This window comes from Stegodyphus dumicola, chromosome 6, assembly GCF_044657685.1.
Source record: "Stegodyphus dumicola isolate Sdum_Otavi_A_Nest chromosome 6, ASM4465768v1".
Taxonomy (NCBI): domain Eukaryota; kingdom Metazoa; phylum Arthropoda; class Arachnida; order Araneae; family Eresidae; genus Stegodyphus; species Stegodyphus dumicola.
This window is the reverse complement of record NC_140773.1, coordinates 17,427,681-17,453,465: the sequence shown is the minus strand read 5'-3', so window position 1 is coordinate 17,453,465 and position 25,785 is coordinate 17,427,681. Positions and strand designations below refer to the sequence as shown.

Sequence of the window (25,785 nt, the reverse complement as noted above, 5' to 3'; positions counted from 1 at the left end):
AGTCTGGCTTATAGGCTTGAGATGGCGTTCTCCAGACGTAAACTCGGCCAGAAGTGGGAAACAATGTGAAAGAAGACTCGTCAGACCATATTACTCGCTTCCACAGCTCTACAGTCCAGGCTTTATGACTTAAACACCACCTTTTCCTGTTACGGGCATTAGCATCACTGATGAGTGGCTTCTCAATTGCAGCACGGCCAGCAATTCCCTGTTTATGAAGCTCCCTTCTAATTGATTTGGTACTCACAGGGTTCGGTAACACAACATTCATTTCAGCAGTAACTTTTGCAGCTGTGGTCTTCTTATTTTTCGTCACAATTGCCCTTAATGATCGTCTGTCACGATCACTCAGGACACACTTTCGTCCGCGCTGTGATTTAGCAGATGATGTTTTTCCGCTTTTCAAATATGCGGAATAAATCTTCGATACAGTACCTCTTGAAACACTAAACACCTCGGCTACCTTGCTTACGGAAGCACCTACCATACGTGCTTCAATAATTTGCCCACGTTCGAAGTCTGTTAACTCTGACATAATGCAATGACAACCTCACATAACAGTACTCCGACAACAACTGAACTGTTTAGCACATTTACGAAGTTGTATAGGTGGCGTCAGTAGTCAAAAACGCCAGCGCCACCTACATATTTCATTAAAATCAATCTTTCTTTTCAAACATGCATTTCACAAGGTGTTTCCATATTTTTGTCCATCCACTGTATGTGTTGCTGATTAATCAGATATCAAGGGTTTAACGCTGAATTATTGAAGCAGTTGAGAAAAACTAATACTCGTTAGATTAATAAAAAATAAAATGTAACTAAATAAACATGTTAACGACATATTTATTTTTAGCTTTAGTTTTCAAGCGGATTCATAAACAGATATCCCTACATCTTCGTGTTTTAAATAGGAAAACCAGATGGAATTAAAGTTCATAGAAAATACACCATAATGAATTATGAATGGAAATTATTTCCAACTGGAACTTTTAAATCTAACTATTTAAATGTGATACTATTTTACCTTCTTTCTTAGTTCCTCCAGCCTTGGCTACGGCCTCTTCAGTGACGGACAAATCTAACGCCCTCAACAAAGATCCCAAGTAAATGGCGTCAATTTTTCCGCCTCCGGTGGTGTCGTACACTTCAAAAGCAGCCCTGCATTCTGTAACAGAAGATGTATTTTATTAGAAACTAGCAGAAGTACTCGATGCCAGTTAAGTTAGATTGAAAGTAATTTATCTAATAGAGAGAACGATACAAACTCTACAGTTTGAGAGCGAGCAGTAGCAACACTTTTCGAAATAAAGCATTTTTATCTCCAACACGCGAGACTGTTGCCACTCGGAAAATGAGTGAGAAAATTATTGTTCTCAAAGTTTTAAATTAATATCTTGGCTGATTAAAGTCGCACGAAGATGGGAACAGTCAAAGTGGCTTCCCGCGAATTTTTGGAACCGGGAATAATGTATTTAATGTTTGGCAACGCTATTTTTATTTCATTGTAAATCTGAGAAATTTTTATTAATAAGCTCTAGGATTTGAAAGTGAACAGTGGCAACAACTTTCGGAAAAAAGCAGTTTTCATCTCCAGCTTGCGAGACTGTTGCCACTCAGAAGAATGAGAGCGAAAATTATCTTTTTTCTGAGTTTTTAATTAATATCTCTGATTTTAGCTATTTTTTTTTGGAAAAAAAAGTGGACATCGACGTTTTTCAGGACCCAGAAAAGAATTGTAGAAAGTTTGGTAATGATAGCTGTAATAGTGACTGAGTTTATCGTGATTAAACAAACACACATTCTGCTTTATATATAGAGAGAGATGCATACGTTTTCCAACCACATTTTGTCGAGATGATAATTAAATAGAATTTTTTTCTGTTTTATTTAGTTGAAAGTACTTCATATTAGAACAGAAATATCAAAATTGGGTGTGATATGCAAATCGCATTTCATTATACAAATGATTTAAATGTTCCAGAAAAATGCAAGTTTATTACGTGGTCTACTGCTGTGACACTTCTCTGAAAAGGATAGACATCTTGCAGAAATACAAGTGTTAATAATAGAAACCTTTTCTGTGCTCCACGACTGTGGTAAATAACAAAGAGTAAATTCCCGGACGTATTATTAGGCTTATGAAAGACTAGAAAAATCTGTTGGATATCTCGCCGAAAGAAACAAAAATTATCTAAGTTGCTTAAAAATTAACAAAAAATGCAAATTTTAGGAGATATAGATGTCAATCAAATTCTCACTGCGCATGGAAGGTTCCCTGCCTACTTAAAAAGGTTCCACCTCAAGGAAAATGATATATGTAAAGTTTGTAATAAATTTGGCCGTTCAAAGCACTTCGTCGAGGACTGTTGCCTGACTGGAAGCGTGAGAGGAAAATATGAATTTACAAAGTTTGATGATTTATTTGGTAACTATAAATAATTTAGAAAAATTGCAAGAGATATTATGCAAATTGTTAATGAGAATAAGAAGAATATTGATATCGAGATATAACAAAACAGAAAATCTTGTTGAAAACAGATATGATTGAAGTGAACTTCTAAATATAAGATGATTTTCTATAATATAAATAAAATTTGAATTATAATAAAGGAAAGTAAAATTTATAAAGGCTTAAAACATAGGAACGTTCATATATATGAAACGATACCTCTATATATTGTTTTCACCGATAGTGTTTTTGATGTATGCATTTGTTTTTACGTGTTGTGATTTTATTTCTTTTGTAACCCGTTTTTTTCTTTTGAGTTTCTTTTGTTTGCCTTATGTGACTGTATGATCTGGTGTTTATATTAGCTTTGCAGCCTATCATCAGATGTTTATTACGTTTGTTATATTCCGTTATTTAACCATTTATTTTATTATGCTTCGTTATTTAATGTTTATTTGTTGACCTGCCCCCTTATAGTCGTATGGCAGACTTCACCTACTAAGTAGGCTGGAGACCAGTTCTTTTAGAACTAACTTTCACGGACGTCTTCAGCTCCGTGAAATCATATTAGAGTATTTTTACAAACAGGAAGATGTCTTCGGAAACATTAGAAATTAAAAGAGCTGGATCACAACATGTTATCTATCGACTTGGATTATAGCATCGGCATCGAAAGCTTCGATAATGCAAGAAGGAGGACATATTGAGTATGTCAAAAAATGATATTTTGTGATGAGTTCCACTTCAACATCGGACACCCTGATATCCGAGAAATGCTACCCAGGAGTCTTATTCTACGTCATAATAAGCTGGCGATGAATATGATATTATGAAATCCTATCGAATTTAATTTCTGTATCTGATTTATAATTATCACTTTTAATGGAATCATTGAGTGATATCTGACAATAATTTTTGAAAACTGAGTTGCTCTTCGATCAGCCAGAAGTATTCAAGAACTTCTGTATTTCGAGATATGCAACTTCCTAGACTGAAAGATTTAAGAACTTTCTCCCTGTGAGTAAGTCTGAGATAATACGACTGCACAAGAACTGACTCCCGCACAAGCACTGGCTTTGCCCACAAACTGCGGAGTTCGTAAAGCATGATCAGCTATTCCTTCCCTCGGAATTCTAAGTCTCTTTTGGTAGTACATGCCTAAGCATCTACGAACAACGATAACCTTTCGCAATTATTTCATCTTCAATTGATTTTTTGGCCTTGTTGCTGAGGGTTCAAGTTGTTCAATGGACAAGCACAACCGGATTCTTCGGAAATAGAAAATGCTTGTTTCAAGTCCAAATTCATATGTTTATATAATTTTTTAATGAACTGTAGTATTCAAACTTCATTTGGCTTTACTTGAGCACCTTCTATACCTAGGCTGGAGCTGCTTAATGTTAGATGTCATCCCCTTTCTATTTTAGTGTGTGTGTATTTTTATTAACATTTACTAGAACTGTAAAATTGTAATAAATTCAAATATTCCATTTTTTCGTATTGTATACAAAACTAAATTATTTAAACGTCTAATTCCAATAAACTGAATAATCTTTTCATTGGCTGAGGTGTGCCTAACGTAGCAGCCGACAGTTCTGGTTAATTAAAATTTGAAACAGGTCCATATATGCTGCTTGTATACTATTTCTTGAAATGTTGTTTACTAAACTAAATAGTCTTATTTCAGCGCTTCGGGTTCATTCATTGAAAAGCTGACAGTATGCTGTGTGAGTTTATTCTTCTGTTATATGGAGATTTTCAACTGTAAATCGTGAAGATGGACTATTTTGCTGTTTTTTGAGAACATCGAAGGCTATTCACATTTTAAGAAATCTTTCTTTTAAATCCAGTTTACATATCATTTTCTTACATTCATACTTTCTTTGAGTTTGATATTATATATTTAATATCAAATGATATTGTACTTGCGCATTTTATTTTTGTGGCATATGAAAATATCAGTTTTACTGAGATAAACGCATTTTCGAGTTAAGTACCCTGTTTGTTATAATGCATTTCATAACCTCGGTATTTTGTGATGGTTCGCAGACACACCTCTTTCGGGTGCTAAAGCCAAAGTCCTATTCTGCCTAAACCCTAGCCTTTCAAACAATTTGAATGTCTCATCCGCTAAATGACAAGATGTACACTGCGAAAAAAAAAAAAAAAATGGGACAGTTCTATATCTCCTGTTCTACTGTCTCGATTGACGAAATTCAAATTGCGTTTTTCATAGGATATGTATTAGATTTATATATAGGATTGTTCTAATATAGGTATTTTGACACAAAATCGGACTTCCTTTCTGCAAATAACATGCCACTTTTTTTCCATATTTCTTCTACGATTCAAATTACGCCAAACTGTTAAGTTTTGTAACAATCGCACGAGTATGTTTAAAAAAAAATCAAAATTTCAGCTCCTTAGTATTAATTGAAATGGATATATATTTATTAATATTCTTTTTTTATTAAACTTACTTGATTTTTTTTCACATTTCGAAATTTAGGCTTAACCCAAATATAATAACTCGTAAATTTATGGTTTATTTTTAAAATTTGTATTTTTAAATATTTTTCAGAAATTTTTCGAAAACATTTTTGCATTTTAACTTATAAAAATTTTAACGTATTTCTAAGCATACCTGCAAAAAATTAGAGTTTTTTATTCAAAATTTCCGAAGATATACGTGAACTTTTATATTGGTGCATTTTGAAATTTGTCATATTTATTATAAGCGATAATAAGTCAAATATGCTTTACGCACTTTGTTAAACTTATTTGAAAGCATGACCATGTCTTTTTTTTTTCGCTCGTGTTAAATGAAAGAAAAGGAAAGGAAAAAGGTTTGCTGTAAATAAGAAGCCTCCATAGTGAGATGACCTCCATTTTTGGCCTTAGCAATGGCCGAGCCGAAGTCGGCTGACGGAACGCGATTGGCAAAAAAATATTGACCATTTTTAATTAAAAAACATGTTTTCAATGGAAATCAGTCACTTTGTACAAATAAGGTGATCACACATCATTTGTGCAATGCAAAATAAAATACAAAAACGTAATTAAAATGGAACAATACTTATTCCAAAAATAGTCAAATAATATGAAATCGTTATTTTAGGTTCACTAACGAAGAAAAGAATATAATTTACAAATAAAATTTTAGGAAAATTGTACGGATTCCAGATAAATCTATACTCATATTTGAGTTTTAAAAAAAATCCTGGCTTTTGGAGACCTGCGTTATCCTCAAAAGGAATTTGTTTTAAACCACCTCTCAGTATCTTCACTAACTTTAGTTTCAAGCTTTTCAATTCCACTGTCATTATGATCTTCATAATCAGTTTCCTCAAAAATCTTATCTGGTATATCATCTAACAGTTCTATACTCATATTTGTGTCTTCTTTATATTCCGGATCACTATCACTATTCATAATAACAACTTTTCGGGTTTTTTTTAATATATTTCCTGAAAGCAGTAAATAATCGCTTTCACAATAACTGCCCATTTTCTGCATTCTTGATGGTCCTAGCTTCGGGTCACTCATTTTAGACTAAACTGTAACCTATACCAAATTTTATGTTTGTACACTTTAATTTTTTTTAACTAGTTTTATCCCGACGGCTGCTGTTTCCATACTGATTGATAAGTGCAATTCAATATCACTCACTGCACACACAGTGCGCCACTGTCTTTTTGATTCGGAAATACATTCCACACACGGTGTGCTCAGGGGCGTAGCTAAAGGGGGGCATCTGTCCCCGGGCGCAAAATCCAAGGGGCGCCAAACTGATGTTACGACATTTTAGAATTAAATGTTTTCCATCCTTGGCAAGCAGTAGGGGGCGCGAAATCTTCAGTTGTCACTGGGCGCTCAAAACCCTAGTTACGACTCTGGGTGTGCGGTCCGTCTCGAGTGGGTTAATATTGAATACATAACTGTTCAACATTCTAATTTTAATACTGAATATATAATATTAATAGAATATGCTATTAAAATCTTTCTTTGAAGCATTCACGCACACATAAAAATACTGGATATTATGAGTCTCATTCGGTTATCAGTTATGACAGTTGTTGTCAGTTATATGACAGTCCAGTTGTCAGTTATATGACAACTGACTACTGAATTAAAAAAAAATATTTAATCGACTGTTGGAGAGGGGGGGGAATTCTATCTATTCTGAATACACATTAAAAGGTTTATCTTACCGAGCACGTTATATTCATGTTAATTCTTTTCTTTCCATTTATTTCTTTTATCGAATTTCACCGGAATTCCGATTCAATTGATTTTAAATAGCGAACGAAAGTATAATTTCGAGAAACCATTATGGCAGTCAACCAGTATAGCCAATTAGACTCCGATGAAGAGATACTCATCAGCCAATCTCTGGATTTGTAAATAAATTTTGTATGTTTCGGAAACGACAATTCATCAGAATGACGAAGATTAAGCGAGAGCAATAAAACAGTTAAAAAGATATATCCTTATAGCAGTACGTAATATTTAAAGAACATACTTGGCATTAGTAAAAGATTAACATACTGCATATATTATTAGTCCAAAGGGGCTTTGTCCCTGAAGGACTATTGTTTTCGGTTATTTTGCGTTGAATATGTCCGTTTCACTTTTCAAACTGTTGCCACCAAATGTTAGAGTCCTGCATTGTATTTGAAGAAATTAAAGAATGAAAAATCTGCATAAATGTATGTATATTTCTCGCATTGTGATAAAACCACGGTACATAGAGCCATCGAATTTTGAATGACGTAATCCTCCTACGAATATGAGCATGTGGAAGACCGAATTTGAAATTTGGAATTTGTTTTATTATCGATTTCATATTTTCTAAAACTTTAACGAATTTTTGAGTAAGAAACTCAACGATTTAAAAGCGAGCAATGGCAACACTCTACAGAGAAAGAACTCCAGCGCTTGGAACTGTGTATTTGAAATTGTAATAATAGGCTCATTTTAAAATTATTTTGCGCCATTGATATTGAACTGAATGTTATAGTTTAAGTGCAAAGAACATGATATTTAATAAATAAAGGTACCACACACAACGTTAAAAAAAAGGCAACTTTGTACGTAATTTAAATCTGAAACCTTTAAGATTTTTTAGTCCAAAGGGGCTTTGTCCCTGAAGGACTATTGTTTTCGTTTTGCGATTTTGCGTTGAATCACTATAAATGTCCGTATCACTTTTCAAACTGTTGACACTAAATGTTAGAGTCCTGCATTATATTTGAAGAAATTAAATAATGAAAAATCTGTATAAATGATTGTCTATTTCTCGCATTGTGATAAAACAATGGTACATAGAGCCATCGAATTTTGAATGACGAAATCCTACTGCGAATATGGGCATCTGAAATCCCAAATTTGGAATTTGTTTTATTATAGATTTTATATTTTGTAAAACTTTAACGAATTTTTGATTTACAAATTCAATGCTTTAAAAGCGAGAAATGGCAACGTTATATAGAAAAAAAAATACTTTTATCTCCAGCTCGCGAGACTGTGTATATCGGAAATTCTAAAGATATCCTTAATTTAACATTATTTTGCGATATTGCTCTTGAACTGAATTTTATGGTTTAAGTGCAAAGAACATGATATTTAATAAATAAAGGTAACACTCAAAACGTTAAAAAAACGCCCCTTTGGACGTAATTTAAAATCTGAAACATTTCAGATTTTTTTTTTATTATATATTTTTTTCATTATATTTTTATTACTATTATTATTAAACAGATTCCAGGTCATTGACCATCAGGTCATTTGGTGACGAACTCTCTGATGCTTTTTAACCATGCAATCCGAATCGTTCAGTGTAGAACACTCGTCCAGATCAGCATCAGTTATGTCTTGTCCGGAGTCAGACATATTGGATTTAGTGACACTCAAAATCAAAAACGTAATGTTCCATATTTTACGCCACAACGCAATGTAAATAACAAAAATCAAAGCTCAACTGAATAATTACAAAACCATTACTCGAAACTAGGGAAAATGTAATAAAGCAATGAAAGTGTTTAAGTTGTATGGGGCAGGTAAGGTATTTTTTGCATCTCCTAACATAACGCTGAATTAAGACAACACAGTTCAAGCAGCTTGGAAATAGCACCTTGGAAAAAAGTGTTTCAAATCTATTAATTAAAAGGCTTGTAGTTAACATTATCGAAGTTATTGCATGGTTTTATGAAAAGTACCATTAGTTTGTTCTTGTATTGAAACTAAAACTAAAAGAAATATAACGTGAAGCAGGTATTTAACTACAGACATCACAGTTTTAGAAATGAGGTCCAAGTCTCGAAATAGGTCTTCCATCAGCAAGACTGGCAGCCGCACAACAGAAAGGCACACGATCTCAAACAAAGGACACTTTTTATTTCTCTTCCTCTGCCGACCGAAAAAGGCTACCAACCCCTCAATAAGTCGGAAGACATAGAACTATATTTAGCTTGGGGAATAGGGATGATCCCAGTGCTTGCGGAATATAAGTCTCGGGATGAAACGGCATAGTCAGGCATGTATCGTGTTACTTTTTAAGAATAGTATATAACACTTCGAAAATATCATTCTTAAACTTAACTGGCTTTAATTTTCACGAGGAATATCATTTGGAATGTCCCTTTCACATCGGTGGTATTGCAAAATGACAGTCGAAGCAGACTTTAACTACAAGGAAGGCTTTCAGTTTCCAGCTGCTGTTGAGAAGCTGTACAGAAGACTCATCAACGCAGATCTATATAGTATTTAAGGGGACTCACTGTACCATTTTTAAGCTTGTTTCTGTACGAAGAGGAAGTTACTTTAGCATACCTTTTAAGGGGACTCATATACTTTAAAGCCCATAGGATGTTCGAATAGGTGACTGTTGCAGGAATTGGGATAATTTATTTATTTTAAAAGAAATTACTACCAACGTTTTACAGCTGACTACATAATATTGCTGCTTTCTGAAATAGTAATCAGAAAGTTTGTGTTGCCACAAATAGTTTTATAATTTAATCCGCTTTGTGACAACATTTTTCGTCATGTTTCCAACTTGCGCGCACAGTTTAAAACATTCAGTTTCATAATTTAATTTCATATTTAATATATAGCTTTTATAACATTTGGAAACTACTGTGAACCTAAAATTCTAAAAATTTCATGTTAAATTTTTATTTTATTTTGAGTTGAGTTTATAAAATGTAATTTATTAAAAAAAATTGTAATGTTTTCGTCCATAAAATTTTTCGATATTAAAATATTCATCAGATTGTTGGTTCAGTTAGAAAATAATGCCCATATAAAGAATTCCATCAAATTTCAAGTATGTACCATTAGCCATTTTTAAAATATCCTGCGCGCAAGGTGGAAACATGGCGAAATATTTTGTCACAAAGAGGATTAAATTACAAAAATATTTGTGGTAACACAAACTTTCTGGTTATCAATTTCCAAAGCAGCTATATTATGTAGTCAGCTGTAAAAAGTTGGAAGTAATTGCTTTTAAAATAAATAAAATATCCCAATTCTTGCAACAGTCACCTATTCGAAGATCATGAGGGGTTTAAGGTGTATAAGTCCCCTTAAGCTTACTAGAATGGATCAACTAATAGAACTTCTGCTTTAAAAGCAGATTTTTTTTTCTTTTAAAATATACTTCCTAAAATTTAATCATCCTACATGCAAAGCTTAACATACCAAAAACATATAATACTAAGATCATTTTTATCTTAAATATTAATTTTGACGTTAAAACAATGTATATTTACATCAGTTTCAGCCGCTGAATTATTTTACTTGTAGAATACCTCCAGCGTGCGAATGGTGTGCGAAAATTTTACAAGTAAGCCACTTTACAAAGCATTTTTTAAAAATTTAGTGTCATCTTACTTTAAGTTAACCCGATATCGTAAAGGTGATAATAACTGAAATTACGCTGCCAATCATCTGCCGTTCTTATAGTCAGATGAGTGCGTGGGAAACCATAGTGGCATGTTAAATTTTACAAGAAATTTCAGAATCATTGAGTAATTGGTAAAATTGTATTTCTCCAATTTTGGCAGCACATTTTCTTCTCCCCCACATGTAAAATATGTCGCAAAAAACAGCATGCATTTTAGAATCGATGACATCTAATAATCCCAAATTTTTCCGAATTGCTAGTTACTATGAAGAAATTAATTTTTCCAAATTGTTCCACATCTTTTCTATACAAATATTGATAAACATAGGACGCATCTTAGAATTCCAGATTTTTTTCATAAAAGTAATTATTCCTAATTAATTTATTATAACAAGTTACTGATTTAAATAGGTATACAATTGTCATTAATAAATCGAAATCCTTTATAAAAATACTTGGAAGATATATTTAAAATTTTTACTCTATTTATTTTATCTTCGTAGAGTCAAACCTTTTTCTTGTTGTTGGGGACAAAAATTAAAATAGGCTTAAAATGGATATTATCTTAAAATTGGAGAAATGCTATAATTTAAACAAATTTTTATTAAGATAATAACAGTAACCCAAGCAATTATTAGTGTTTCGAATAAAACCTAATGAGTTGGAGTATTTGAGTTATTAATTAAAACCTTTCCTTCTACTCTGTAGTTTAATACCTTAAAACCAGCGTTTTTTAAACTTTTATAAAGTAAGCATTACTGCTATTAATTAGAATGTTCTGCGGAGTAGCTTACTCACATGTCTTTCAACAATAATTGTTTAGCATGTATTATTATCAGAGTGCTTATATTTTTTAAATACAATTATTATATTTATTAGCACAAAGAAACGTTAACCTTGAAGGGCTATTCGTCTCGAAACGGCATTTTGCGTTGAATCACTAAAAGCGTTATATCACTTTTAAAATTGTTGCCACCAATGTTATCGTCCTTTACTATATTCAAAAAAATTAAATAATGAAGAATCTGCATGAATGTATACATATATGTGAAAAAAAAGGTTCTAGAGCCTCCTGCACTTGAATATGAGAGCCTGGAAGCCCGAATTTGTAATTTAGAATTTGCTTTATTGTCTATTTCATAATTTATAAAACTTTAACGAATTTTTGTTTAACAAACTCAAAGATTTGAAAGCGAGCAATGGCAACACTGCATGGAAAAAAACATTTTTATCTCTAGCACGCCGAGACTGTCTATAGGAAATTCTAAAGATGTGCTGTTTTTAAAATTTTTAGCTCAAATGCTCTCGAAGTTTAACGTATGTATAAATGAAAAAACGCCCTTTTGGGCTTAATATAAAATGTGAAAGCTTTTAGGTTTTGCATTAATCTAGGAAAGAAGATTACTTTTGATCCGTGGAACACAGATTGAAAAACGGTACTTTAAACTATCTTCAATATTTGTTACTTTCGAAAACCGTATCGCAAACTTATTTAATTGTTTTGTATATCTATTGAACACTCTGTTATTGTATTAAAAACAAATTAATATTGCACTCAAAATTTATAAAATTTTAGAGAAGGAATGCATCCTAAAACCATTCTTGATTTTACCTAAGCCTCGCACGCCAAACAGAATGGAAAACCCTCGCTGCCAGTAACAAAAATTCTAGAAGTTTTAAAATTAAAAGCATCTTAAAAGTTACGAAATGCCAAAAATTGTTTTGAAGTTGAGTGCATAGTTATATTACACATTTTTAAAAACAGAAATGTTGTTTGTGTTTATGCAACGGGAATAGTGGCATTAAGGAAAAGTATCATCGTTTTGATTTGAATTTCCAAAGTTTCAGGTAACAAACAAATATTTAAGAAAGCTAATCAGTATGCCCTATGATTTTAAAAATAAAATATTGACTCATATGGTATTAAAGAAAATCTTCTTCATTTGCTACAAAGCCGTTTAAAACTCTTTTTAACAAAACAATAGCATAAAAATGGTAAGTTATAAAACAATTAAAAATGTAATAGCCAAAAGTAAAATGAGTACCAATATAAAAAAATAACGTAGGAAAATTAAAGGAATATCTGAATACTGATTAAAAGTAAAGAATATAATTTGCTTAAGCAAAATAACTTTCATTGGTCAAAGAAACAAAAAAGAAAAAAAAATTTTCTAAAATTCTGAAATGTTTAATGGTCTAATTTGTTGAGACGAATATATAAAATATTCAGCCACACATCAATGGAATTTGTCTCATTGTAGTTTGAGATAAATTCCATTGATGTGTCTTTAAGCCCAGTTGTGGTGAGAAGAATTAAATTACATTTATTTTTAAGTAATTCACTGCTGTTCGAATAAGAATTTGGGAATGATTCAGGTGTATACAATTGCGCAAAACAGCTAGTATAAATTGGATTTTTCAGATTGTTTTACATGCAAGCAATACTTTATATGCTATTTTCATTCCAAATATCTTCTGTGAGCAAGCACTCATTAAAAACAAAAATCTGTAATTTGTAAAAAACTTGCCAGGTACGGGTTGTCAGCATGGGAGAAGCCATATTCATTCCTTTGCAACACATAAATTTATATTAAACATGAATTTAATTTGTTTAGATTTTAAACATAAATAACTCAAATGAGTCAATATAAATAACTTAAGAAAACACTTTATTATGTTTTCGAAGTAAAACTTTAGTTATTTATCTCATAAATATCAACCTGTACTGGAACTTTTCGAAATATAAATTGCAGCATTTTGCATGCAATTTGCAAATGTACTACTAATTACAAGAAAGTTTAAATCATTTTGTATAATTAGGAAAGATGAATAAATTTCATGCAAAGAAACAATAGCAAGTGAATCACATTAATGAATAATTCATAACTAGAACTCAGAATACCTTAATTAAAAGAAAAGGTGACTCATCAATTAATTGTGCAACGAAGAAGAATAACTCGACAGTAAATAAATAATTATCAATTTAAAAACTTCTATTAACTTCTAGCTTGCACTGATTTATTGACAACGTTCGGGTCTTAAGGCAGTTTATACAAACGTTGTTTACGTTTCAAACAACAAAACAAAATATGTAAATTAACAAGGAAAAAATTAACTTGTAAATTTCATTATATATTTATAAGCGTTTGAAGAACATTTCAACAAACAAATTGTCTCTCATCCTGAGCATTTTCTTGTTTATTCCGTTGTTAAATTGTTTTTTCCTTGGTAAACTGCATTTGACCAATTTATGTAAAACAATACGTTTTCCTTTATTAAAGAGATACATTTCAACCGAATATGGCTTGTAAGATGAAATATAAATTTCAAGCTCTTCAAGTAATTTGAGTAAATTACTCATAGTACTGTTTAAACACACATTTGGTATCTATGTATAAAAATTATTTATAATATAGGACATATTAAAAAGAAAGTTTGTTCGTTTGGAATACATTAAATTTTGCACTTAGATTATAATTTCACCATATGAAAGTGAAACGGGAATTATTTAATGCCTGTTAATAATGATAGCCTAAGATTTCCTAAACACAATTGTTATTTCCAATCTTCAAATCTATTAAACAATTTGAATTAAGTCATTGTTGTCACTGAAAATTACTTGACAAGCTTTTTTTAAGGTATTTCTTCTGTTGTTATGAAGAAGCAACTTTGTTAAAATGTAGTAGGTAGTATAAAGAAACATTAATACAGCCAAACTTAAATCTAAGTTTTAATAAATAAATGACTTCCTAGAATTTTAGTATAACATTTACCAAAAAGCCAAAGAATATTTGGCTTCACATATATAGAAATGGATTGAAAATGCTCGATAAATTTGGGCCTGGTGTGTGTTCAGAGCTTTTTGCATTCTATTCTTCTCTTGGTCCATTTCGTACCAGATGGAGAATTTCGATGGAGAATCAGAGGTTAAATAAGAAATCGTTTACTTCTAGCCGCAAAAAGGGATGGCAGTTGTATTGGTGTCCGCCGATACATCGCGGCAAAAACATCGTGGACGAAAACGTCGCGGAGAAAACAACGCAAGGCGAAAACGTCGTGCTACAAAACATCGTGGGAGAAAACATCGCAAAGAGAAAACATCGCAGTTCTAAAACATCGTGGCACAAAACATCGTCGTCGAAAATAAAGCGGTTCAAAAACATCGCAGTTTAAAAACATCGTCGTCGAAAATCTCGTGGTAAAAAATAAAATATCTACAAATCATCGCATGACGATAACATCGCAGACATGCTTTTTTCAGGTTTTAATAATTGTAAATGGATATTCCCATAATGATTTGTGAGCGCAAGGTGTAAAGAAGGATAAATTTTACTTTCACATTTTTTATTAACTAATAAATTTTTGCTGAAAACGTAAGAAGGAAACTTAAGCATAGAAAATTAAATGTAACTTATAGATTATACTTTTCATGAAATATTACCAGTAAAAACTTTATAAAAATGATTTATTAATGGCCTTTGTTAGTTAACTATGTCGGTTTAAAATTCTATTAAGTGTTATAAGTTGCATTGATTTTCTATGCTTAAGTTTCCTTTTTATTTTCTCAGCAAAAATGTATTAATTAATAAAAAATAAGTAAAAATTATCCTTCTTTCCATCTTGCGCTCACAAATCATTATGGGAATATCCATTTACACTTATTAAAGCATGCCTGAAAAAAGCATGTCTACGATGCTATCGTCATGCGATGATTTGTAGATACTTTATTTTTTACCACGATATTTTCGACGACGATGTTTTTAAACTGCGAAGTTTTTGAACCGCTTTATTTTCGACGACGGTGTTTTGTACCACGATGTTTTAGAACTGCGATGTTTTCTCTTTGCGATGTTTTTTTCCCACGATGTTTTGTAGCACGACGTTTTCGCCTTGCGTTGTTTTCTCCACGACGTTTTCGTCCACGATGTTTTTGCCGCGATGTTTTCGGCTGTAACCGTTGTATTACGAGTACAATGGATCCCGACTCGTGTTAACAATAACTGGCAATAATAAGATTTATAAAATAGTAAAAAGGGAATTGAAATTTCGAAATCTAATAATAGTGAGGCGTCATTTACATCAGTGAAAAAAATAGTAAAAAAAAAGTATGAGGAAAATATTTAATATTAAATTACTTGAAATGGAGGGTTTCACACTTCACTAAAACAATGAACGATGCACATTTTTTACCGCTCGTATACAAAGAAAGGGAACGGAAAATAGGTTACCATAAATTAAGAATTTCGCTAAATGAATTATTTTTGACGCAAACTGAAAGTGAGTAACCAATATTTTTTCCCTTCGGTAAGTATTTTTAACAAATTCTACAAAATTTAATATGTAGGCATAATTGAGTCGTAGAATCGAAATATGGAAAAAAATAGGTATGTCATTTTTAGTGCCAGAATACTTATGTTAGAACAATGCTATGCATAAATCTGTTATATATATATCCTAAGTCGCACTGTCGAGACATGAAAAACACAAGTTAAATTTCGTCAATCAAACCTAGTAGAACGATTGTACTGGCATCTTGGAAATTTACTGAAACCATTCAAGCAATATATTCACGTAGGGGATAAGACCAGTTGCACAGCGATATAAACGTTTTGAAATTATAATCTAGGTAAAGTGCTTTTTGTATGGATATTTTCAGTATGCCTTTTAGCGAAACTTCAAATGTTGGGAAGATTAGTTTTGATTTAATTTGTAATTTAAAATGCCTTTATAACGTATATTAAATATATTTCTTATTTTGTGTGATTAATTTTTCATTAGAAGTATGGCGCATGTCTGCTGCTACTATCATTCTTAAATATTTTAATTTTGCAGCCAAATATCATAAATTATGTCTTATATAATTTTAATTACTTCATTTGTACTTAAATTCATTTCACACTCTTAAATCAGTCCAGTGTGTACAGAAACTGTTCACCGTAAAATAAATTATTTTAATATAATCTTTTCTCAACGTAAATCCTTTTATGGCAGAAATTATACAAAAACTGATGTCATTATTAAAATTTTTAATTTACATAAATTTATTTAAATGTGATTTGTATTCACGAGTGATTGAAGTAATAAAAATGTGCATGTGCTCTTCCATTTTTAGCAGTTTTTCCTACCTATCTTAGTTAGTATCTTAGTTTCCTACCTATCTTAGTTAGTAATTTTCTGCAATTCTTCTCTAATAATTAAATAAATAAAAAATTATTAATAATAATATGCTATTTATTTAATAATATTTTCATAATTAATTAATAAATCCTTTAAATAAATAAGTGTCATAATATACCAGAATGGTACTATTCCGTTAGAGCGGCCTCAGTTAAAAATGAAGAAAAAATTAGAAGAAAACAATGCTACAACAACACGCCAAATATCGGCTCGAGATTTCCAGTTTTCGTTTGAAATATCACCACAAGTTACTTTTTTTACCATATTTCGCCATTTTTTTAGTACGATTGACTACACAGGTTGGAAAAGGAAAATTTAACCATCAAATTCGTACAATGTACGTCTCTGTCTCTTTAACGCATATTTGAAATATCATCACACGTTATTTTTTTTACCATATTTCGCCATTTTTTTAGTACGATTGACTACACAATTTGGAAAAAGAAAATTTAGCCATCAAATTCTTACAGTCTACGTCTCTGTCTCTTTAACGCATATTTGAAATATCATCACACGTTATTTTTTTTCTGCCATATTTCACCAGCTTTTTCTTTTTTCTTTTTTTTTTTTTTTTTTAGTCCAAAGGGGCTTTGTCCCTGAAGGACTATTGTTTTCGTTTTGCGATTTTGCGTCGGACTCATAAACGTCGGTTCACTTTTCAAACTGTTGCCACAAAATGTTAGAGTCCTGCATTATATTTGAAGAAATTAAATAATGAAAAATCTGCATAAATGTATGTCTATTTCTCGCATTGTGATAAAACAATGGTACATAGAGCCATCGAATTTTGAATGACGAAATCCTACTGCGAATATGGGCATCTGAAATCCCAAATTTGGAATTTGTTTTATTATAGATTTTATATTTTGTAAAACTTTAACGAATTTTTGATTTACAAACTCAATGCTTTAAAAGCGAGAAATGGCAACGTTATATAGAAAAAAAATACTTTTATCTCCAGCTCGCGAGACTGTGTATATCGGAAATTCTAAAGATATGCTTAATTTAACATTATTTTGCGATATTGCTCTTGAACTGAATTTTATGGTTTAAGTGCAAAGAACATGATATTTAATAAATAAAGGTAACACTCAAAACGTTAAAAAAACGCCCCTTTGGACGTAATTTAAAATCTGAAACATTTCAGATTTTTTTTTTTTTTTATTATTATTATTTTTTTTTTTTTTGTGCGATCGACTACACAATTAGGAAATTACCTAATGACGAAGAGGTTGCCATAAGATTCCTTCAGGACAAAGAAATAATTCATAGCAATTGACTGTGTTCAAAATCATCCGATGACGTTAACTTTTGATTCAAACAAAGAGTTCATACGTTCTTGATGAAAAAAAAAGGGGGGGATTAAGAAATGGTTGGATTTAAAAACATGGTTTGAAGGCTCGTGTATTTTCTTTCCTCAATACCGTTTGTTTTATCTGCCTGTGGTGTCAGGAATTGACGTCGATTGAATTTTGCCAACTTCAATTAAAAATCAGCCATAATAAGACAGTAAATTAGAATAACTACTTCCGGGAGGTATGTGCAAATAGTTTGATGTTTCTCGTAAAAGAAAGAAAAATCTGTGAAGCCAACAAAGTTTTGTCAGAAAAAAGAAAAACAACATTGGATATGTTCTTCCGGAACAATGGGTAAACGGGGTTTATGGCGGGAAAGCAAAAAAAGTTTTCTGGTCGCCGTTCCCAATCGTTGTGCTACAATATTGATGACTTCCATTCAGGAAAATATCCCGGATGGCAGGATAATATTTTCAAACTGTTGGGAAAGATATAAGAAAGAGTAATTAAGAAATACTGAACATTTCACTGTAAATCACAGTTATAATTTTGAGACCCCGGAACCGGATGCCACACCCAAACTGTGGAGTGTTTGTGCACTGCTCGTCACCATCTAGTCATATTTGATAGAAATTATGTGGAGTCGCTTATATTCAAAAACTGAATTTTTTCCTATAATATTGAATGATATTAGTAATTTTATGCCACGTGTTTGGATTGAATTTCATTTTGTTTTGTTATTTTTTATTTCTGTGTATGCCGTTTTTATTTATGTAATACTCTAGATTAAAAAATTAAAAAGAAAAATTTATTTTCTTTAAGAATTATGAAATTTTAAAAAATTACTTTTTACAGAAGTAAATTTTTTAGTCTTTTAAATTATATTATTTTTTTCATAATTTTATACTTGGAAACAATTGTGTCCAAAAAAAAATGGCGCATTTTTAACTGACGCAGCTCTAACTTTTATCGCATTTAACACTATTTGTTTTCAAGCATGTATATTTTCATAACATTTACTTTTGTAAATATTTGACGGGAACCATTTATATCAGTTTTAGAATTCTCGAATTTCTTTACTTAAAAACAGAAAATTATTATAAATTTTCTGTCATAAAGTATTCAGAATTTTCTAAGGAAACAATATAAGCTGTTAGTGTCGTTCTCACAAGATGTTCGCAGTGTTTTAAAAACAGTAATTTATCATACAGAAAATTTTGAATAACCATTTACTTTTGACGATCAAAATGAAATAGTATCTTTTTTACATAAATAAAGCATATAACTTTTATCTTACCTTCGACTTCGTAGCTTTTTAAGTCAGCCTGCAAGAAGAAAAAAGCTAGTTAGCGTAAAGCTACTATAAGCTTGTCAGTAAGTTCAAATTTCATTTTATAGTAATAGAACTGTTGGAAATAGATTCTAAAAGCTTATTATTTAACACAAAATTTCTGAGTATTTCATGAAAGCATGCAGCTGACATATTAGATTCTGTAATACAAATGTTATAAATAAATGTTTTAGAAATTAGAATGTGCTGAATTAATTATAGAAATACGTGAAATCTTCGTAAGCTAAAATTGTCACAAAAAAACATCGTGAGAGTAAAATAGTTTTAAATTATATATCCCATACATAATGTACAATATGAAAAATTTATATGTCGCATGAAGCTTTTTGCAGAAATGCACAAAAACACTGAAATATAATATAGTGACATATATTGAACGAAAAGCAATTAAAAATCAATTTCAGACATACAACAAATTACGATGCAAAATTTCAAATTTTTCCCATTTGATTCCTTGCGAAAACGTATTTTTAGTTAATTTACTGAAGAAACGTTGATTTTACAATCCTCATGAGAAAATGTTATACATTAGAAAATTATTGAGAAACCCATAACTTGAGCATCAAAATTTATCGACCCTACTAATAAATAATATTGATTCAGATTTATTTAGAAAATTTATCGACGAAATAAAATTTCTAAACTATAAATTTAGAAAAGTCTGTGTTGATACAATCTTTCAGAAGTAATTTCTAACCAAGTGAAAGGTCACCGACGGAGTGATAAAATTTAAACGGAGTGATGAGTTGGAAGAGTGAACAACTTTTATTTTACATTGAATCGCTTTAATAGCAGAAACACGAGCCAGTTAATGAACATTTCTGTAATTTATACACGTAACTTATAACATTTTTCTTCTATATTCTAATCTTTAATTCATCAGAATTATGTTGTTTAGTTCTTGGAAGAAGATCATTTTAATATAAATGGGATGTCACCTAAAATTTTCCTGGAATAAAATAAAATCCCAATCACACGAATTAAATTATTTAATTCGCTAAATAATTCCTTCGATAAAGATAAAGCTGCCCGATAAGTTGAAAATCACATTTCGTAAAAATTTAATCACTATTTTAGTTTCTTTTATTCATATATTCGTTACTACCATTTAGTTAACCCTACTAAAAATATTTAACGTCTTAACTTTTATAACGTTTTTGCAGAGGCAAATATGCAGAATGCTTCATATATGCTTTCATTTTAATCAAATGTATTTTAAGAGTTAATGTATTTTACATAGAAAAATGGTCTCTACACAAAAAGGGGGGACAGTTCAAAATCTCCCGTTCTACTGGGGTTAATCGAGAAAATTTAATTTGCGATTCTTATGTCTCGAAAGCGGAACTTAGGGCTTATATTTATTGTTCTAACACAGGTATTCTGACATAAAATCGGATTTTTTTCTGATGTGAAATAGCAATTTTTTCCCATATTTCGATTCTACGAATCAAATTATGCATAAAAATATTAAATTTTGAAAAATTTGGTGAGAAACTTACTGAAATATTCAAAAATTTATCTTGGCGCAATTTTTCCAGTTTGCGCCAACGATAATTCACTTGACGAATTTCTTAATTTATGGTAACTTATTTTCTTTTCCCTTTCATTGTGCACGAAAGAAAAAAAAGGGTCCATCATTCATTCTTTCAAATAATTTAAACAAAGTGCGTAAACAACATTTGGCATTATTACCGCTTATAACAAATATGCCAAATTTCAAAACGCTCCAATATATAAATTCACGTGTGTCTTGGGAAATCTTGAAGAAGATGATGGTAAAAATTTTATTGTTATATTTTTTTTTTCGAAAAATTTATAAAAACTACCAAAAAATACAAACTTTAAAAATAAATCAGAAAATATCTGTGAATTTTATTTGGATTTAACCTAAATTTCAAATTGTGAAAGAAGGACTCGGTTAAGTTTAATAAATATATACCAAATTCAATTAACATTGTGGATCTAAAGTTTCGAGAGCTAATATTTAAAAACTATTCTTGTGATTTTTACAAAACTTAGCACTTCGGCAAAATTTGAGTCGTAGAATCGAAATACGGAAAAAGTTCGATATTGCATCAAAATATATATATTGTAACAATGCCATATATAGATCTAATAAATAATACAAACTTTAAAAATAAATCAGAAAATATCTGTGAATTTTATTTGGATTGAACCTAAATTTCAAATTGTGAAAGAAGGACTCGGTTAAGTTTAATAAATATATACCAAATTCAATTAACATTGTGGATCTAAACTTTCGAGAGCTAATATTTAAAAACTATTCTTGTTATTTTTACAAAACTTAGCACTTCGGCAAAATTTGAGTCGTAGAATCGAAATATGGAAAAAGTTCGATATTGCATCAAAATATATATATTGTAACAATGCCATATATAGATCTAATAAATAATACAAACTTTAAAAATAAATCAGAAAATATCTGTGAATTTTATTTGGATTGAACCTAAATTTCAAATTGCGAAATAAGGACTCAATTAAGTTTAATGAATATATACCAAATTCAATTAACAATGTGTATCTAAAGATTCGAGAGCTAATATTTAAAAACTATTCTTGTGATTTTTACAAAACTTAGCACTTCGGCATAATTTGAGTCGTAGAATCGAAATGTGGAAAAAGTTCGATATTGCATCAAAATATATATATTGTAACAATGCCATATATAGATCTAATAAATATCTTAAGTTGCGCTTTCGAAACATGAAAAACTCAAGTTAAATTTCTTTACTGGGCCGATTTAAGAAAGATATAGAACTAACGAATCTGGGAGATATAGAACTGTCGTATACGTTTCTATTTGCAAACTGATGAAACTCGCATATTCGAATAATGTGTTTTGGATACTGAAGTAGATGACGAATTTAAATTGAAATCAATACAAAAATCAAGTATAATAATTGAATGGTGAATTGGCGAAGCGAATGCCTATAAACCTTACAATATCCCCTGAAATTTATATTTTGAGCTATCTATAAAGTACAAAGAACAAAATTAAAGGAGGCTTTGTTTGAACTTACAATTATCTTCTCTATATGTTAAAATTGTTTTAATATAATAGATTCTTAGTTTCTTTGAAAAGAAACTCTAGCATTTCCTTGGTAACGAAACTTTCCCAAGCGTGCTAAAACAAAGAAACAGTGTTAAGCTTTCTTCGTTCGTTTTCTTATTCCGACAATGAGTTTATTATTTCACAAAATATCTCATCGGTTTTATTAATGATTTGTAAAATAACTTCGTGTGAAACTTTAAAAAGCATTGCAAGTAAAATATCATGAAATAATGACGCTTCTTGAGGAAATCCCTATTTTTTCATTAACTTTCTTAATATTTTTTCGTTTCGAAAATGTAAAATATAGCGAAATTTAAATGAATAATAAAGTGAAATATCAGGAAATAATAACGCTTCTTGAGGAAATCACTATTTTTTCGTTGTTACCTTTAATAGAAAGAGAGGCTGTCATAAAGTTTGAGGTTTTCAGATGAATATTTCCCTTTTCATATGCATTGCTACACAGCTTTTGGGCAGTTGTTAACAATAATTCACTATTCATGCACATGCATTTAATTTCTTTCTTAAAATTATATAGATAAATATAGAATTAGTATACAAAATACGATAACTTACGAATTAGCGTATTTTGTATACTCGATTAAACAAAAGTTAGAGGAATATCGGCGAAATGAATAAATATAGCAAAGCATTTTAAAATTATGCATTATTATCAACTTAAGGTAGGAGTTCCTCAGTTTCCTTTTCTCCTCCATCTTCAGTTGAAACAGTAAATTGTTTCTTATCTTAAAAATTGCCTGAACTTTAATTCAAATTCTAGTCTTCTGCATTAATGCTGAAAGCATGAAAATTAAAAAGTCATTTAGAATTCTGGAAAATTAGAATCTGGAATGCATACTGGAAGCTCTCATTCCATTTCATTCCACTTATGGAGACATCATGTACAACTGAACCCTGAACCACCGCTAACAGACTGTCCACTTTAACGGATATTCTCCATATACGGGTAGTTATTGAATTCGTTGATCATTGAAATAAGAGACCCGTGCATTCTTATTTAGAGGACACTCCCTGATAAGGAACAAAATCTTGGTCCCGTGAGCGTCTGCTCAAGGAAGATCATATTACATTCATTTATTCCCGACAAGCAGCTGATAATGTAGTCTCATTAAACTTATATTATCTCAGTAGTAATCAAGTCCTAAAATCACTCAGACATGGCAGACAATAAAAAGTCGGTTAAAATTATAATCGAATACAACATTATAAAAAAAATCTCCCCCCTGGAGTCTTACTTATTTTTTAAAGGTATTTTCAACAAGAGGTTTTTTAGTTCCTTCAAAATACCCCTATCAGATAATTGTTTTGGCTGGAAAATTGAAAAAAAAATGATGGAATTCATATTAAAAATTAAATTTTATTTACTTGGGAAAAGCAAGTTTAATAGAAATTAATTATTAGCTATGTATTTATGTTATTGCTAATCATATATCTTATTACTCAAATATATATTTTCTGACCTTACTCAAGCTATAATTATTAAAATTATTTTCTTGGTACATATAAAAACAAATGAATATTTTGTAGCGTTGGGATTGAGCCCTGAATCACCCAATAATTAATTTTATTCAGCTTTAAAAGTAGAAAAATGTAATAGTTCAGTCTTGAATTAAATTGAATTCTATTTAGTATTCTTTTAACATAACTTCCATAAAATTGTAAAATTGCATAAGAGAGAAAAATAATCTACACAGAGATCAAATAATATAGATAAAAATGTGAAAGAATAAAACCATAAAGGCCGCATTTTCATAATTATTTATTTAATTTAACTCTTAAAAATAATAAAATCATACAAATTTAGCTGGCTTAAAATCCTTAATTGATGTTCGAATAATTTCTGTACAGAAAAATTTTTAATCATTTTTTAAATTGAATCTCAAAAAATTTATTTAAAAAGTTATCTTAAAAAAAAACCTTAAGATTAAACAATGCAATATAAAATAATTATAATAGAAGGATTAAATTTTGCACAAAATAATAAATTCTGCTTATAATCTGAAACTTTTTAAATCATATTTCATTTTAAAAATATGCTTCTGGGTATTATTTAATATAAAGTTATTAGATAAAGCTAAACTAAATTTCAAGATAATGAAAATAAATTAAATTGATTGCATTATCTTTATCACTTCCGCTGATTCATGCAATAAATTATGTGTTGCAACTTACCATTGCAAATAGCTATGTACTTCACCGCAGTAACCAAGACTACACACACAGTGATGTTACCGAAAAGAAGTCGAAACAGGACTGCAGAGAGTTAACTTTTTTGAAGCTTTTACGATTTCTGTGGGCAGGGGGCGCTAAAGTCGTTAATCCGAAATAGGAGCTCGGTGAGCTCTAGAATTAACGTATTGTAATTCTCAGAGACAAAAGAAGGAGCGAATGCAGGTTGAGGACTTGGGGTGTCCCAGTGATTTGTTTTTTCTTTTAAGTTATATTTGGGTCTCGTTCCAACACGTGATTCAGGGAAGCTAACAGTTTAAAGTAGTTTCATTTATTATTTCGCTAAATAAACGAACAATTTCGCATTGACAGTTTTGACTATGCAGAAAAAAAGCTTATGGTTTTCGTGAACATTAATTAATACTTTTCTCAAAATGTTTCAACTTTTTATAATGTTCCTTGATTAGAAATTAGATCATTGTACGTTTAAGTGGGAACTCATTAAATATAGTTCGAATATATATGCGAAATAAAATGACGTATGAATAAATAAAAAAGGGGGCAGTATGTATATTGTATTATTATTATTAGCCCAAGGGCGTTAGCTCAGAAGGGCTATTAATTTCGTTTTGACATTTTTCTTCGAAAACTTTAAACGTCCGTTTCATTTTTCAAATTGTAGCCACTAAATATTACAGTCCTATGCCCGTGTAACCAGCCCATTCGCCGAGATTCGAACCCCGGACGCGTAATGGCAAACTGCACATTCAGTTTATCAATGCTAAACGAATTTCGCATACTGCGCATGCCCAGAAGAGAATTTAGCGCAATTATGTCTCTGGTATGATTTTAGAAGAAGGTAAATACGGCGTGTGGTTGATATTCTGTTATCTGGGCGTAAACAGTTCGGAGTTTTAAAACTTGTTAGGTTGTAAATTGCTTCATTACTTATAGTGTAAATACCGATTGTAAAATAAGCAAATTTTCGTTTAAGAATGATTACATAATAGGAAACATGATAGGATTTTATTAGTTGAATCTTTGTTGATCATACTTCTGAGGAATAAAAGCAATTGCGTATTTACCAAACGTTCCATTCGTATATACTTCAACAAATTAAAGAATAAATTCAGTTTAAATTATTGAATTAAAGTCAAGGAAATTATTATAAATAACTGATAGTAAATATAACGTTTATGAACAAAATAAACTAAAGTGAAACGAAACAGAAGCAAATGCATTGAGCACAATCAAATTTCGGTAGTCGATAAGATCTACATGATGAACAGGCTTGTGTAAGGTTGCTTATGCCTAGTCACCAGCATTTCCTCCCACGCCATA

General features: G+C 30.6%; 1 protein-coding gene across 2 annotated transcripts in view; it reads right to left on the bottom strand.

Moving 5' to 3' along the window:
- LOC118204369 (myosin light chain 1-like) overlaps window positions 1-24,579 on the bottom strand; it is a 38,018-nt gene extending 13,439 nt beyond the window's left edge. For both annotated transcript variants that reach the window (XM_085818142.1, XM_085818143.1), the window contains exons 1-3: window positions 24,448-24,579; window positions 19,128-19,155; window positions 1,028-1,168 (exon numbers count right to left, since the gene is read on the bottom strand). In XM_085818142.1, coding sequence (XP_085674268.1) covers window positions 1,028-1,168; window positions 19,128-19,155; window positions 24,448-24,450 — 172 coding nt within the window. In that variant the 5' untranslated portion in view covers window positions 24,451-24,579. The remainder of the gene's footprint in view (window positions 1-1,027; window positions 1,169-19,127; window positions 19,156-24,447) is intronic.
- Between the last annotated feature and the right edge of the window lie 1,206 nt (window positions 24,580-25,785).